Below are 11,956 nucleotides of genomic sequence, written 5' to 3' on the forward strand. Positions count from 1 at the left end.
GGAACTCTTCAGAGCTTCTGGTGTCAGCGTCTGTATCTCTTGGTGCCTCTCTGAAACACTCAGCTTCTTCTTGGGGCTACAGCTCCAAGCTTTGGGTGTCACCGTCTACAGCTCTCAGTGGCTCTCCGGAACTCTCAGCTGCCTCCTTGCTGCTGCCAACCAGACTGTTTTATTTTATTTTGTACTTTTGTCTGCTTTTTGTGTAACCAGTTCAACCCACCACTTGTGATAAAGATCAGAAGTAGGCAGAAGGACCACTCAGGAAAAAGCTTTTGTAGGGGCTGGAGGGATATGTCCTTATATAGCTACAGAGAGCACGGTAGGATTCCACCAATGACACGTCAGCATCCTACCTACTAATCACAAGTCTCTCATGAGCTCAACCACTTTCTGCCTATCACAAGCGATTTGTGATTGACAGCTCCCACAGTCACTGGGGCGGCGCCTCCCTCACCCCTAACTTGTTGCAGATTGTTACTGCCGGGGCTGAAGCATCTGTGACAGGGGTCACCAAGGCTTCTCAAGGTTGGAGTCGGGTGTCCCAGAACTGTCTGGAGCTGGCCTGGGTAGAGCAAGACCTCCCCCTGGCTCTGGTGGCAGCTGTGGCTGCCGAGGTCCTTGCAGCTGGAGTGGAGCTCCCCCTGAGGACTGTGGAGTGTGCACAACAGGCATCCTGGCTGCCAAAGGAGAGCTTGCTTGGCTCACACACCCTCCTCCCACCCCCCACTCCATCCCCACTCAAAGCTGTGAGGCAGAAGGGCCTGTCATGTCATCCAGGGGACTGAAGGGCCTGCTCTAAAAATAGGCCTTACACGATTTAAAGAAGAAACCTACCCAGAAACACTAAAGTCTGCTTAAACTAAGAAACCTGTATGGGAATAATGTCACTAGTGTTCCCTGCTTACCCCTAGAGGTAGGCATCCCTCTAACCTGCCTCAGAATGAATCCTCAAATGTGTGAAGCCCTGGCTGGGGCTTTGTCCACGACATTGGAGGTCTGTGTGAAGGTGGCAAGCGTCGTTCAGTGGCACTTACCATAGCCACTGCCCTCTAGGTCTAGAACATTCTCAGGTCCCAGCTGTCTCAGTCCTTTAAGGTACCCTCCCCTCTTCTGCCTTGTCATTCTGTCACTGATGCTCTGAGGCTTACAAAGTGGGTTTACGTGAGGGATAAGTGATGATTCCCACCTGTGCTAGTCTTTCCAATTGGGCTGCGTGTGTTTACAGAGATTTCTCCACAGAGATAGGCACAGAATGGAAGAGTTCAGTTACAGCTGCACTAGCCTCGAGAGTCCATAGACCCGCACCTCTCCTCTGTACCTCACCGCAGCAGTGTGTCTAAAGTACCCAGCCTCTGTGGCTGGGGCTGGGGCACTGCCAGATGACCTATAGTGGTAGTCCCCCATTAAAGATGTCTCTGAATGTAAAGGTAGCCTCAGCCCGTTGCCAGAAAGACACCCCTCACAGGAAAGCAATGAGGTCCTGCTCCCCACACCTATGGGAAGCCGAGGCCTTGTGCTTGGCTACAGGCCAAGTGGAGGTGTCAAAGGAGGGGGTATCCTGGATACGCAAGCTTAAGATTCAGGCTTCATCCTGTCCTGATCCAGGTTCCTGGATGTAGGTGGCATCTGCAGTGGTGCCCTGGATTCCCCACTCACCTTCCAGCCTCTCCTTGCATGAGCTGAATGTACAAATGCTTGTGGGACATCACGTGAATATCAGGGCATTGTACCTGCACCCCACCTGCTAAGCACTACATTAAGGGCACCCCCTCATCCTCTCCGAGTCCTACGCCCTTCTACCCTCCATCTGCAAGTCTCTAGGCCCTTCTTCCTGGACACATCTGCATTGGCTCCACTGCTACTTCATTACCCAGCATCAGTGGCCACCCTCGTCCTAGCTCACTATGGTGCTACTCTGGCCACACCACAGACCTCCCACAAGCCTCAGAACTACAGCCCAAGTATGTCTGTGATTCAAGTAGAATCTTGAGTCGTCTGTGGCCAACCCAGCTCCTTTGGGCATTATAGATACTCAGTCATCATTTGCTTTGGATGATGGATTGTTCTAGCACCGCTTGCTCAAAGGATGCTCCTTTCTTCACCTACGTGGTTTCCCAGCCTTACCACAAAACTGAGTAACTCAGTCCTTCTGAGACGTTCCAGTGCCGCATGGTCGTGTCTTCTGATCTCCTAGGAAGTCCTGAGGTTAGCCCTCCCCCTCTGCTGGTTCTCATCATCTCTGCTCTCCGAGCTCTTTTGTTCCAAACACAGTTGAGAATCAGCTGTTCTATTTCTGTGGAAGAAAATCAAAAGTCTGCAAGTGGATCTGTCAAAGAATCTTGGGTGAGGGGTTGGTATTTTAACAGTGTTGCAGACTCAGATCCGGGATCACAACATCTGGCTTTCTTCAGCATATGTTACACTGAGTATACAGTCTACAGGCCAACTTCTGACGGCCTGCTACCAGACTCTACAAGCAAACTTGACCTTGGTACGTTGAATCTTTGATAACTTATGGGTTCTAGTAGCTTCCTTGGTAGATTTCACTGGATTTTCTATGTAGATGATCGTGTGGTCTGTAAATAGAGACGGTCCTCTCCTTCTCCATCTGAAGGGCCACACTCATCCCCAATATTGAATAAAATGTTGAATAAAGGGTTTGGGAATGGGCTCCCTTGTCCTGTCCCTGCAGGAAGAAGATCCAGTCCCTTGTCACTAGTCATACTGATGGACAAAGGTTTTTGTTTTTTGTTTTTTTTTTTAAGTTGAAAAGCCGCCATCCTGTTTCTGGCTTCTCATGGGTACACATGTGAGATTTTGTGTTTAACTCATAGTACGGCTTTTCCTTTTTAGTCTATAACTACCATTAGCTCATTTTTGCCCTTTTATTTCGTAAGGTATTGGAGACTGAGCCTAGATTGTATACATACTAGACAAGTCCTCTACCATTGATCCTTATTCCCAGCCCTCTTCTGACTTTTTGTTTTGAGTCAAGGTGTCATTACATCTCCGAGGTTGGCCTTGAGCTCACTCTGTACCTCAAGTAGGCCTTGAACTGGACACTCTCCTGGCTTAGCCTCTGGAGTAGCTGGGATGATAGACCTACGCCACTAGGTCAGGCTGACCTTTTAATGTGAGACCATCCCACACATCCCTATACTAAATATCTCAGCCCTGAGGTGCTATACATTTTGTGTGTTGGATCTGATTTGCTGCAAACGTTTGAAGCAGCGGTGTCTCTACCAAGACATGAGGTTGTTGGTTTAGTTTCTGGGTGTGGTCAGGAGACACCAGGTCATATCCAGTCCCATGGAGGCGTCTGTAGAACCTGTGCTATTTCTTTCTTAAACTGCTGGTTTCCACGGTGATGTCTTCTGGGTCTGAGCTCTTTCTGGGAAGACTTTTAACCACTCATCAACCTCTTTACTAGATGGAGGGCTTTGGGCCATTCGTTCCTTCTTGAGTGGACATAAGTGGTTGGCGCTTTCCGGACCCTAAGTGGTGGAATGCATGGATGCAAGCAGTGTTAGCTCTCCTAGCAGCCTTGTGATGTCTGAGGGTCTGCAGCAACGCCTCCTGTCTAATCCTTGACAGTGACGATGTCAGTTCACCGACATTGACACCTGTCTGTCTCTTCCTCGTGATCACACTGGCTGATGATTGGTTCACTTTATTAATTTCAGAAGAATGGCTTTTGATTCATTTATTTCTTTGCTGGGTTATTTTGTGGCTCATTGACTCATAGTCTCATCTTCTGCTTCCTTTGAGTTTCACGTGGCCACTGAAACTTTTTCTTGTTTCTAAGAGGAATCTGAGGCCACTGGTCTGAGACTTTCCTCTTAAATTAAAAAAAAAAATATATATTATCGGGGCTGGAGAGATGGCACAGCAGTTAAGAGCAGTTATTGGTCTTACAGAGAGCCTGGGTTCAGTTCCCAGCACCCCCATATGGCAGCTCTAAATCCAGTTCCAGAGGATCTGACGCCCTCTTCTGGTCTCCATGGGCACTGCATATATGTGGTGCACATACATACAGACAAAATACTTGCATATATAAAATAAAAATAAATAAATCTCTTTAAAATTTTATTATTTTATTCTGAGGGAGGGGGTTGTGTCATGCCATTCATGTGGAGGCTTACAGGACAACTTTGTGGAGTAGTATCTCTCTCCACCTTTATGTGGGTTCTGGGGACCAGGCTCAAGTCACCAGGTTTGTACCACAAACATTCTCACCTGCTGAGCCCTCTTACCTGCCTGAGTCCTTTTTTTCTGACATGGGTGCTAACTTGTGCTCTTTGCTTCTGAGAACAGCCTCTGTGCCCTGGAAGTCTCGGTTAGGAATATGTTCGTTTATGTAGTTGAAACAACCTTCTCATTTCTCCTTTTGCTTTCCTCTCTGAGGATGGCTTGTTCTCGTGTACTTCCTGGGGATCTGGGTTTCAGAGACTCTTGGTGTTATTGATTGCTGGTTTAAACCCACCATGCTCAGGGAATCTTAGTGAAATGAAAAACCGAAATGTGTCAAGCCCTGCTTTGTGTTGAGAACCTGTCCCCATGGTTTCACTGCCAAAGCAGCCAGGGGTGGGCTGCTGGTTCCAGGCTGTTGAGTCTCCTCTGGGTTCCCTTCTCAAGGGCAGTGACCATGTAGCCTAACTGAGCCACTCTGTTCCGTTTCCAGACTGGAAGAAGCGCTTCATTGGCATCCGGATGCGGACCATCACGCCAAGGTGAATGACGCTCCCCTGTCCTCCCATGAACCCCTTCCACATACTGACCACTGTGTCCAGCTGCTGGCAGGTGCTAGAGAGGTCAGACCCACCACCACTGCCTGATGGATTCCATCCGACTCTATTCAGACGATCCTCCTCCAGGGAGCCTCTGGAATTGCTTCCTGGGTTTCTTACAATAATGAATTAAAACTAGGTGGCTTAGAACAACCAAAACATACTACTTGAGAGTTCTGGAGGCCAGAGACTGACATTGAGTGCCCACAGGTCTCACACTCTGAGATTCCAGTCTTATTTCTTCCTGTGTCTCCTGACTCCTCCTGATTATGGTCACCCCTCAGCAGGCTGCATTAGCCCCATCACTCCCCTTCTCCACAGGCCTCCTCCAGCCTGTGTCTGAGCCCCACACTGCCAGTCACTGGATATGAGAGCTGCCCAAGTCCATGACTTCATCTCAAGATCCCTGACAAACTAGAGTGGCAAAGACCTTATTTCCAAACATGGTTATATTCTGAGATCCTAGTGGATATTTCCCCATCTCCACAGGCCACGCATGTAAGACAGCCTCCCCCCCCCATTTGCACACCCTTTAGCACAGAGGTGACCCACAGTGTTGCAATGGTTGTCAGGGGTCCTTTCTGCCTGCCGGCCACCTTGACTGTGAGTTCCAGGGAGCTGGCTGTGTCCCCACTCACCTCTTGGCTCTGGCTCTGGTAGAGGTTCCGAAAAGAGCAGCTGCCTGGAAAGACAGGATGAAAGTGATAATGAAGGGGGTGGACAGGAGGGAGGAAGGAGGGAAGGAAAGTTCAGCCCAGGGTTATGAAGGAAGTTACTACATGGTGAAGCTCTGAGGATAACTCAGAGATATTGACCAACCAACCCGATTCCCTCTTCTGTCAATCTAAGGAGCGAAATTTAAACAATCTGCAGTTAGGACCAGTTTGCCAACTCATCTTTAAGTCGTGTGCTTCCCCAACCATTCATCTATCCACTGACCATCTTTCCAGTCTTCTCAGTCCATTCTGTGACTGAACCATTCTCCATTTCTCCACCCAGTACCTCTGTCCAGCCACCCACCCATCTGTCCTTCCTCAGCCACCCTTTATAGCCTGTCCTCCCAATCTAGCTGCCCCGTCTCCACACTTGTAGCCAGTCGTGGCTACTAAGCGGTTCCATCTCATGGGGCTCAGGGCTCTCTGAGAACTCACAAGAGGTTGTTTGTCTAGCTTGGGTGGTGGCGGGAAGGGGCAGCCACATGCCAGGGAGCTGGGCTGGAGGCTGAGAGGCTGACACAGGACTGTCTTTCCAGTTTGGTGGAGGAACTGAAGACTGCCAACCCAGACTTTCCAGCGGTGAGCAGTGGAATATATGTTCAAGAGGTCGTTCCCAACTCACCTTCTCAGAGGTATGTTCCACAGGCAGAGGCAGGGCTGCTGGCAGTCAGACATGGGGGAGGGGAGGGTGTGCTGGGGCCTGGACTGGGCTTTCTCACTGACCTTATGTGACCTCAAGTCTCCTGGCAAGGAGTTGTGGAGTCTGGCCGCTCCTCTGAACCACGGGATGAACTGTCTCTCAGATCACTGGCCACGCCTGTCCTTGGCACAGAGGGGTCTTCTCTTTGAGAAACAGAGGCTGAAGAGTCTCTGACTGGGCCGAGACAGGAACTCCAAGCCTTCCTCTCTTTTTTTGTAGAACAAACATCATAGTTCATAGTTCTGCTGACTCTCCTTTTTTATTTTATTTTATTTTATTTTAACACGTTAAGAACTACAGAAATGTTAGGTACAGGCCTGCTATGGTGGCACAAGCCTGTACCCTCAACATTTGGGAGATAGAATCGGAAGGATTGGGTGTTTAAGGCCAGACTCAGTCAGACAGGGATCAAGCCTAAGCCATATGAGAGCCTGTTCCAAAACACCAAACACCCAAACGAAGCGATGTTAAGTATGTTAAGTAAGTAACATGTTGAGGCCGTGTGTCTCAAGTGACTATGCTCTGACACCCTGACCTCTACCTCATCCAGGTCACATTAGTGGTTGTGAACTGAGGCTCTGGAAACTGGAGGGGCCCCATTGCCATGTATGCTGCTGTGGGCAGGGAAGTGGTCCTGTCCCTCCTTCTGTAGTCACTGGCTACCATGTGCCACTAGCTCGTCACTGATGTCCTCTCTCAAAACGACCTTGTTAAACGGCTGCTGCTGAGCCCAGGTGAGCCCAGCCTGAGCCCCTGACAGTACACGTGTGCTAAGCGTCTTTCTCCTGCTTGGCAGAGGAGGCATCCAAGATGGCGACATCATAGTCAAAGTCAATGGACGTCCCCTGGTAGATTCCAGTGAGCTGCAGGAGGCGGTCCTGAATGAGTCCTCACTCCTGCTGGAGGTGCGGCGGGGGAATGATGACCTGCTCTTCAGCATCATGCCGGAGGTGGTGATGTGAGGCTACTCTCCGCCAGTGCCATGCCAAAGCCTACAGGAAGTGGGGTTCCGGTCTTCACAAAATCAGGACGAAGGGCTGCTGTGGTCCTCAGCAGGATCAGCAGTCTCCTCTCTGGTCCAGTGCTGAGTCCAAGGCTGGACCTAACCAGGGATCTGGATCTCAGCTGTGACCCTTAATTCCAGTTCCAATAGAGGAGGCACAGTGTCCTGATGTTACCATCTGAGTTCTCTGGACATAGAAGCTCCTAGAAACTTCCCGGGAAGCCTGCCCTTCCCCCAGCTAACCTCTGCCCTCATGAAGGCCCACCCAGCTCCCATCTTCACCTTCCTTGTACCCCCAGTGTCTTGACCTCTCACTGTCACAGGTACTCTCCTGACCCCAACAGGCTTCCATCTGCCTCAGCACACCCACTCCCCATGGTAAGACAGGGGCTGCTTGCCCTGCCACCTGGTATCCCCGGAGAGCAGGCCCGGTAGCTGCCCCCTGGAGAAGCCAGGGTCCTGACCTGGAGCAGGTTAACATCCCTCACTGCTGAGCTGAGCCCTGTGCTGGCCCAGGCGGGCAGAAAGCAGAGTGTCATGGTCACATGGTCTCCAACCCTGACAGTTCATTCTCCCAAGGTGACCACATGGTGACCAGAGAGGAGTGGGTACCTGCCTGAGGTGCAAGGACTGAGCCACTTCACCTCCGCATGCAGCTCCGGGTGTGGCAGCCATCTCTGAAGATGGCCACCCAGCCGCCAGCAGGCTCCCGAGGGCATCTTTGTTCTCCCTAGTGTTTCAAGTGTATCTGTGAGCTTTGCTGTAAAATTTCTCCCACTACCCACGTTGCTTGTACTGTATGTTTCTCTACTGTATGAAATTAAAGTTTACAAGCACATAGCTGTCATCCAGATGTTGGTGTTGGTCCCCCCAGTGGCTGGGGTCTTCCCACAAGTAGGGCATCACTGGTGTCATTCTGAGACCTGCAAGTGGCCTTTCCAGGTTGATACAATGTCATGCGTAGGAAACTCACCAGATCCCAGGGCTGCCTTATGTCAGGCCGCTGGGTACAGTTCCTTCACATCCGACTTGAGGTCTTATCTCTCCCTCCTGACACTACCCAACTCCTGATTGTTATGGGAAACAAGGTCATTCCGGCTAAGCAGTTAAGCGGCTAAGCATGTGGCCCCCAATGAGTACCTGAGCCCTTCCATGCACACAGGGCCATGTGGCTGAGCTCTGTCTGTGCTTACGTCTGTCTGCCTGTCCATCTGTCTGTCTGTCTATCTATCTATCTATCTATCTATCTATCTATCTATCTATCTATCTATCATCTATCTATCTATCTCTATCTCTCTTTCTTCTTTTCACAAACCCTACCCACAACCCACAGTGGCTGGAAGCAGACACAGCCCAAATTTTCCAAGAGAAAATTCTCAGAAGGGCTGGGTGGGGGCTCTGGAGATGGTGATTCATGACCATGCTGCTGTGTATCATAGAACAACTCGTGTGTTCAGAAGGGTCTGGGACCTTGTAGCACAACCTGTGCACAGAGGCAGGGTCTGCACAGCTGCATGATCCAGACTCCTTCTCCAGAATAAACTGCAGGCATTTTGAGTGACCCACTCCAGGGCTGCTGTCCGCCAGTCTCAAACACCCAGGGCAGTGTCAGTGTCTCCTACGGGAGTCCTCTGGAGACAGGGGTCCTAATTTTGGAGGCTGTGGAGGATGGATGGCTGTGTGCTGTGTGACTAACTAGAAGGGGAGATGGGTGTATGCTTCAGTGATCAGGCAGAAAGGACTAGAAAGGGTCAACAAGTAGCTTTGTAAGGAAGGTGACTGATAACCCACTTCTACTCTCTCAGCTTTGAGCTTCAGGCATTCTGCCGTAGTAGTCACCCAATGGTTACCCACTTCTCTACCTTCCTTGACCCTATATGCCCACCACTAACATCTTCTGGAAGACCAGACCTGTCTTCAGAGCCTGACACAGTTCACACAGTGTCTGCCCTTCCCAGCCTGCCTGCCTGCCTCTCAGCTCCCATGTGGCTGGTCCAAACCCAGTAAGCCCTGCTTGCTTCTGTGGAGACCCTGACATGAGCACCTCACACAAGCATTTCAGACGCAGGTCTTTGCTCTGCTTTTCCACACGGTAGACAGAAGCTTAACTGACTCAATGTTCAGTCCCACCCCTACGGGGGCAGGTTTTGGCACCCCAGCTAAGTCCTCTTACCTAAGCCCCTGTCCATCTCATAGCAGCTGAAATACAGGGGTTCATAGACATCCCCCTCCAAATCACCAATCCATCCAGCTGTGCTGTGCTGTCCTGGACCTGTCTGGATCCCGACTGTCTCCAGAACTTGGATTTTACAAGTCACCCTAGGCCTCCCCACCAGCCTGACCCAGGACAGGGTAATGTGGCTACTTTAGTTCCCCAGCTGTAAATTGAAGTCAATATTTTTTCCTGAATGAAATGGCACACAGGGATGTCTGGGCTCCAAAGTGCCTCCAACTGTCTCCTCTCTTCCTATTCCCACCTCATTTGCTTCCCTGGTCTCTGGTTGACTTTATGTGACATAAAAGGCTGAAGGTGGAGTCTCTGAGCTCAGAGGGGCTGACTGCCTGGGTTCTGACCCATTAGCCTTCAGCTCTGAGCTATGGCATTCACAACTCATAACCCCAGAGATAGCCAGGGGTTCTCAGAGAGGGTTTGTCATATACCAGGGACCAATCCCCACACACAAGAGCACTGTGGGTAGCCATAGCAACCCCATCCTCTTCCAGCTTTGGGAGAATGGTCCCTAACTACTCCCTGCTACGTGGGCTGACCCTCAGCTGCACAGCCAGCTGCGGTCCATGCAAAACAACTTTTTCAGAGTCAGCCAGCTGCTGCCAGAGCGTTGTGCAACTCGTTTGGGTTCCCACGAAGCCCCAGCAGCTAAGTTCCTACCCACCCTCCACGGTGTGTCTCATGGGGCTGTAAACAGGAAAGTTCACAAGGCCAGTCCACTCCAACTCAGAACTCCATTCACAAATAGACTACCCAACCTTCCAATACCCTGCTGGATGTAGGAGAAACTGAAGCCCTGAGAGGGAGAGGATTGTTCCAGAACCATAAATAAACTGCTGGCTGATCACTAGATGACATGGCCAGGTTCTGCCCATCCCTCAGGTAGCTAGTCATGGCATAAGGCTACATGACAAAATACTCCTCAGTAAGGAGCACAGGGTGGCCCTGTACCAGCAGCTGACCCTCAGGAATCATCATGTCCTCCCTGTCACGTGGGTGACCAAAGATGAAAATTCTGGAATAAGACCCAACTGAGGGGAGTAGGGGCCTTGGGCTGTGCGTGGGTGAGAGGGTATAATCACTACCACCTGGGCAGTGCACACTTGCTACCTAATCACAGGCTCTGGGTCTTGCCGACTGTCACCCTCCCTTCTCACACATCTGCGGGGCTCTTGGTCTTTTTCTGGGATCCAGCTGTTGCTCTTTCCCAGTCCTGGTCTTTGTCCAGTGACTCCCTTGGCTGGAACCTTCTCCCAGGCTCCCAGGCTCCCAGGAGTAGGACAAAGTCAATCCTCTTGAGCCCATCTTCCAATGCGGCCACCTTGAATAAATCTCCCTTTTCTGGTTTCCACTATCACTTTGACTCTATGAATTGGTGATGAGCGGCTGAGCCTGATTTGGGGCACAGGCTGTGACCCCATATTCAGTAACACCGGTAGTGACAAAACTGTGAAGATAGCATCCCACCTCCATCTCTGGAGGGGCCCAGGATGTTCATTTTGGATCCTCTGTGCCTTTATCGGGGATTCAGGAGATGCAGATATTTCTTCCCAAACCCGATGCTCCTCTTGAACTCCATGAGCCTGTGTGCTCAGGCATTTTCCCTGACAGGCTGCCTGTCACAGCCTGATCTGTCCCTGCCTTAGATGGTCCCAGCCCCCTTTCTTAGGACAGCTATGCGAGGAGCCATCAGTGGCTTTCACATTTCTTCAGAGGTCACTTAAAAGGAGGAGAAAGAATGCACTGGCAAGATGGTCCAGTAGGTAAGAGCACTTTCCACCTCGTGACCAGAGTTTAATCCCTGAGACCCATATGGTGGAAGGGGAGAACTGACTCTACGAGCTGCCTCTGGCCTCCATATAACTGTCATGGCATGTGTGCTCAACACACACACACACACACACACACACACACACACACCACCACATCATGTACAGACACACACAGCTGTGCATACACACCCACCTACCTATACTATGTCCCTAAATATACCACATGTTCTGGGTCACGCGCTGTGCAGGGCTGCACGCACCACAGACATGGCTCACACAGGTGCTTAGAGACATCTGTTGATTTGCTGGACGCCGACCTTGAATTTTCTCCACAGCACCTGTCAAGATTCCCTGATAGAGTCACAGACCCCACTTCCTGGAAACAGCGTAGGCATCCATGACAGATGGCTGGAAAAACAAGAGCTGGCCAGGCACACTACGTGCTCACTCTGTCACGGTCTGACTGTGAAATGTCCCCCACATGCTTGTGTTTTGAAGGTTGGGCCTGCAGCTGGTGGTGGTATTTTGGGAGATGGTGCTTTGCTGGAGAAAGTAGGTTGTAGGGCCACATCCTTAGAAGCTCTTGCCACCCCCTGCCCCGGTCTATCTGTGTGTCTCTCTCTTTTATTTCCCTCTCCTTCCAGACAAGAGATGACCACATGCTCCTAGCAAGTACTTTGAAATGTCACTGAGCATGGCCTTTAAAATGGTAAATAAGACATTTCGTGTTATGTGTTTCACCACAGTT

At 50.7% G+C, this 11,956-nt stretch overlaps 1 protein-coding gene across 1 annotated transcript; it reads left to right on the forward strand.

Moving 5' to 3' along the window:
- The first annotated feature begins 1,537 nt into the window (after positions 1–1,537).
- Positions 1,538–8,053, forward strand: LOC116912533 (serine protease Do-like HtrB). Its single transcript, XM_032916637.1, has 4 exons — positions 1,538–2,491; positions 4,682–4,730; positions 6,040–6,135; positions 7,000–8,053. The coding sequence occupies exons 1-4, from the start codon at positions 2,170–2,172 to the stop codon at positions 7,163–7,165; spliced, it is 633 nt and encodes a 210-aa protein (XP_032772528.1). The 5' UTR covers positions 1,538–2,169; the 3' UTR covers positions 7,166–8,053.
- The last annotated feature ends 3,903 nt before the right edge of the window (positions 8,054–11,956 follow it).

Source organism: Rattus rattus, chromosome 11 (assembly GCF_011064425.1).
Source record: "Rattus rattus isolate New Zealand chromosome 11, Rrattus_CSIRO_v1, whole genome shotgun sequence".
NCBI lineage: Eukaryota > Metazoa > Chordata > Mammalia > Rodentia > Muridae > Rattus > Rattus rattus.

Coding starts and splice junctions, on each gene's coding strand:
- LOC116912533 (XM_032916637.1), top strand. CDS start 2,170: ATGGTCGTGTCTTCTGATCTCCTAGGAAGTCCTGAGGTTAGCCCTCCC. Junction 4,731..6,039: donor ATGCGGACCATCACGCCAAG/GTGAATGACGCT, acceptor CTGTCTTTCCAG/TTTGGTGGAGGAACTGAAGA. Junction 6,136..6,999: donor CCCAACTCACCTTCTCAGAG/GTATGTTCCACA, acceptor CCTGCTTGGCAG/AGGAGGCATCCAAGATGGCG.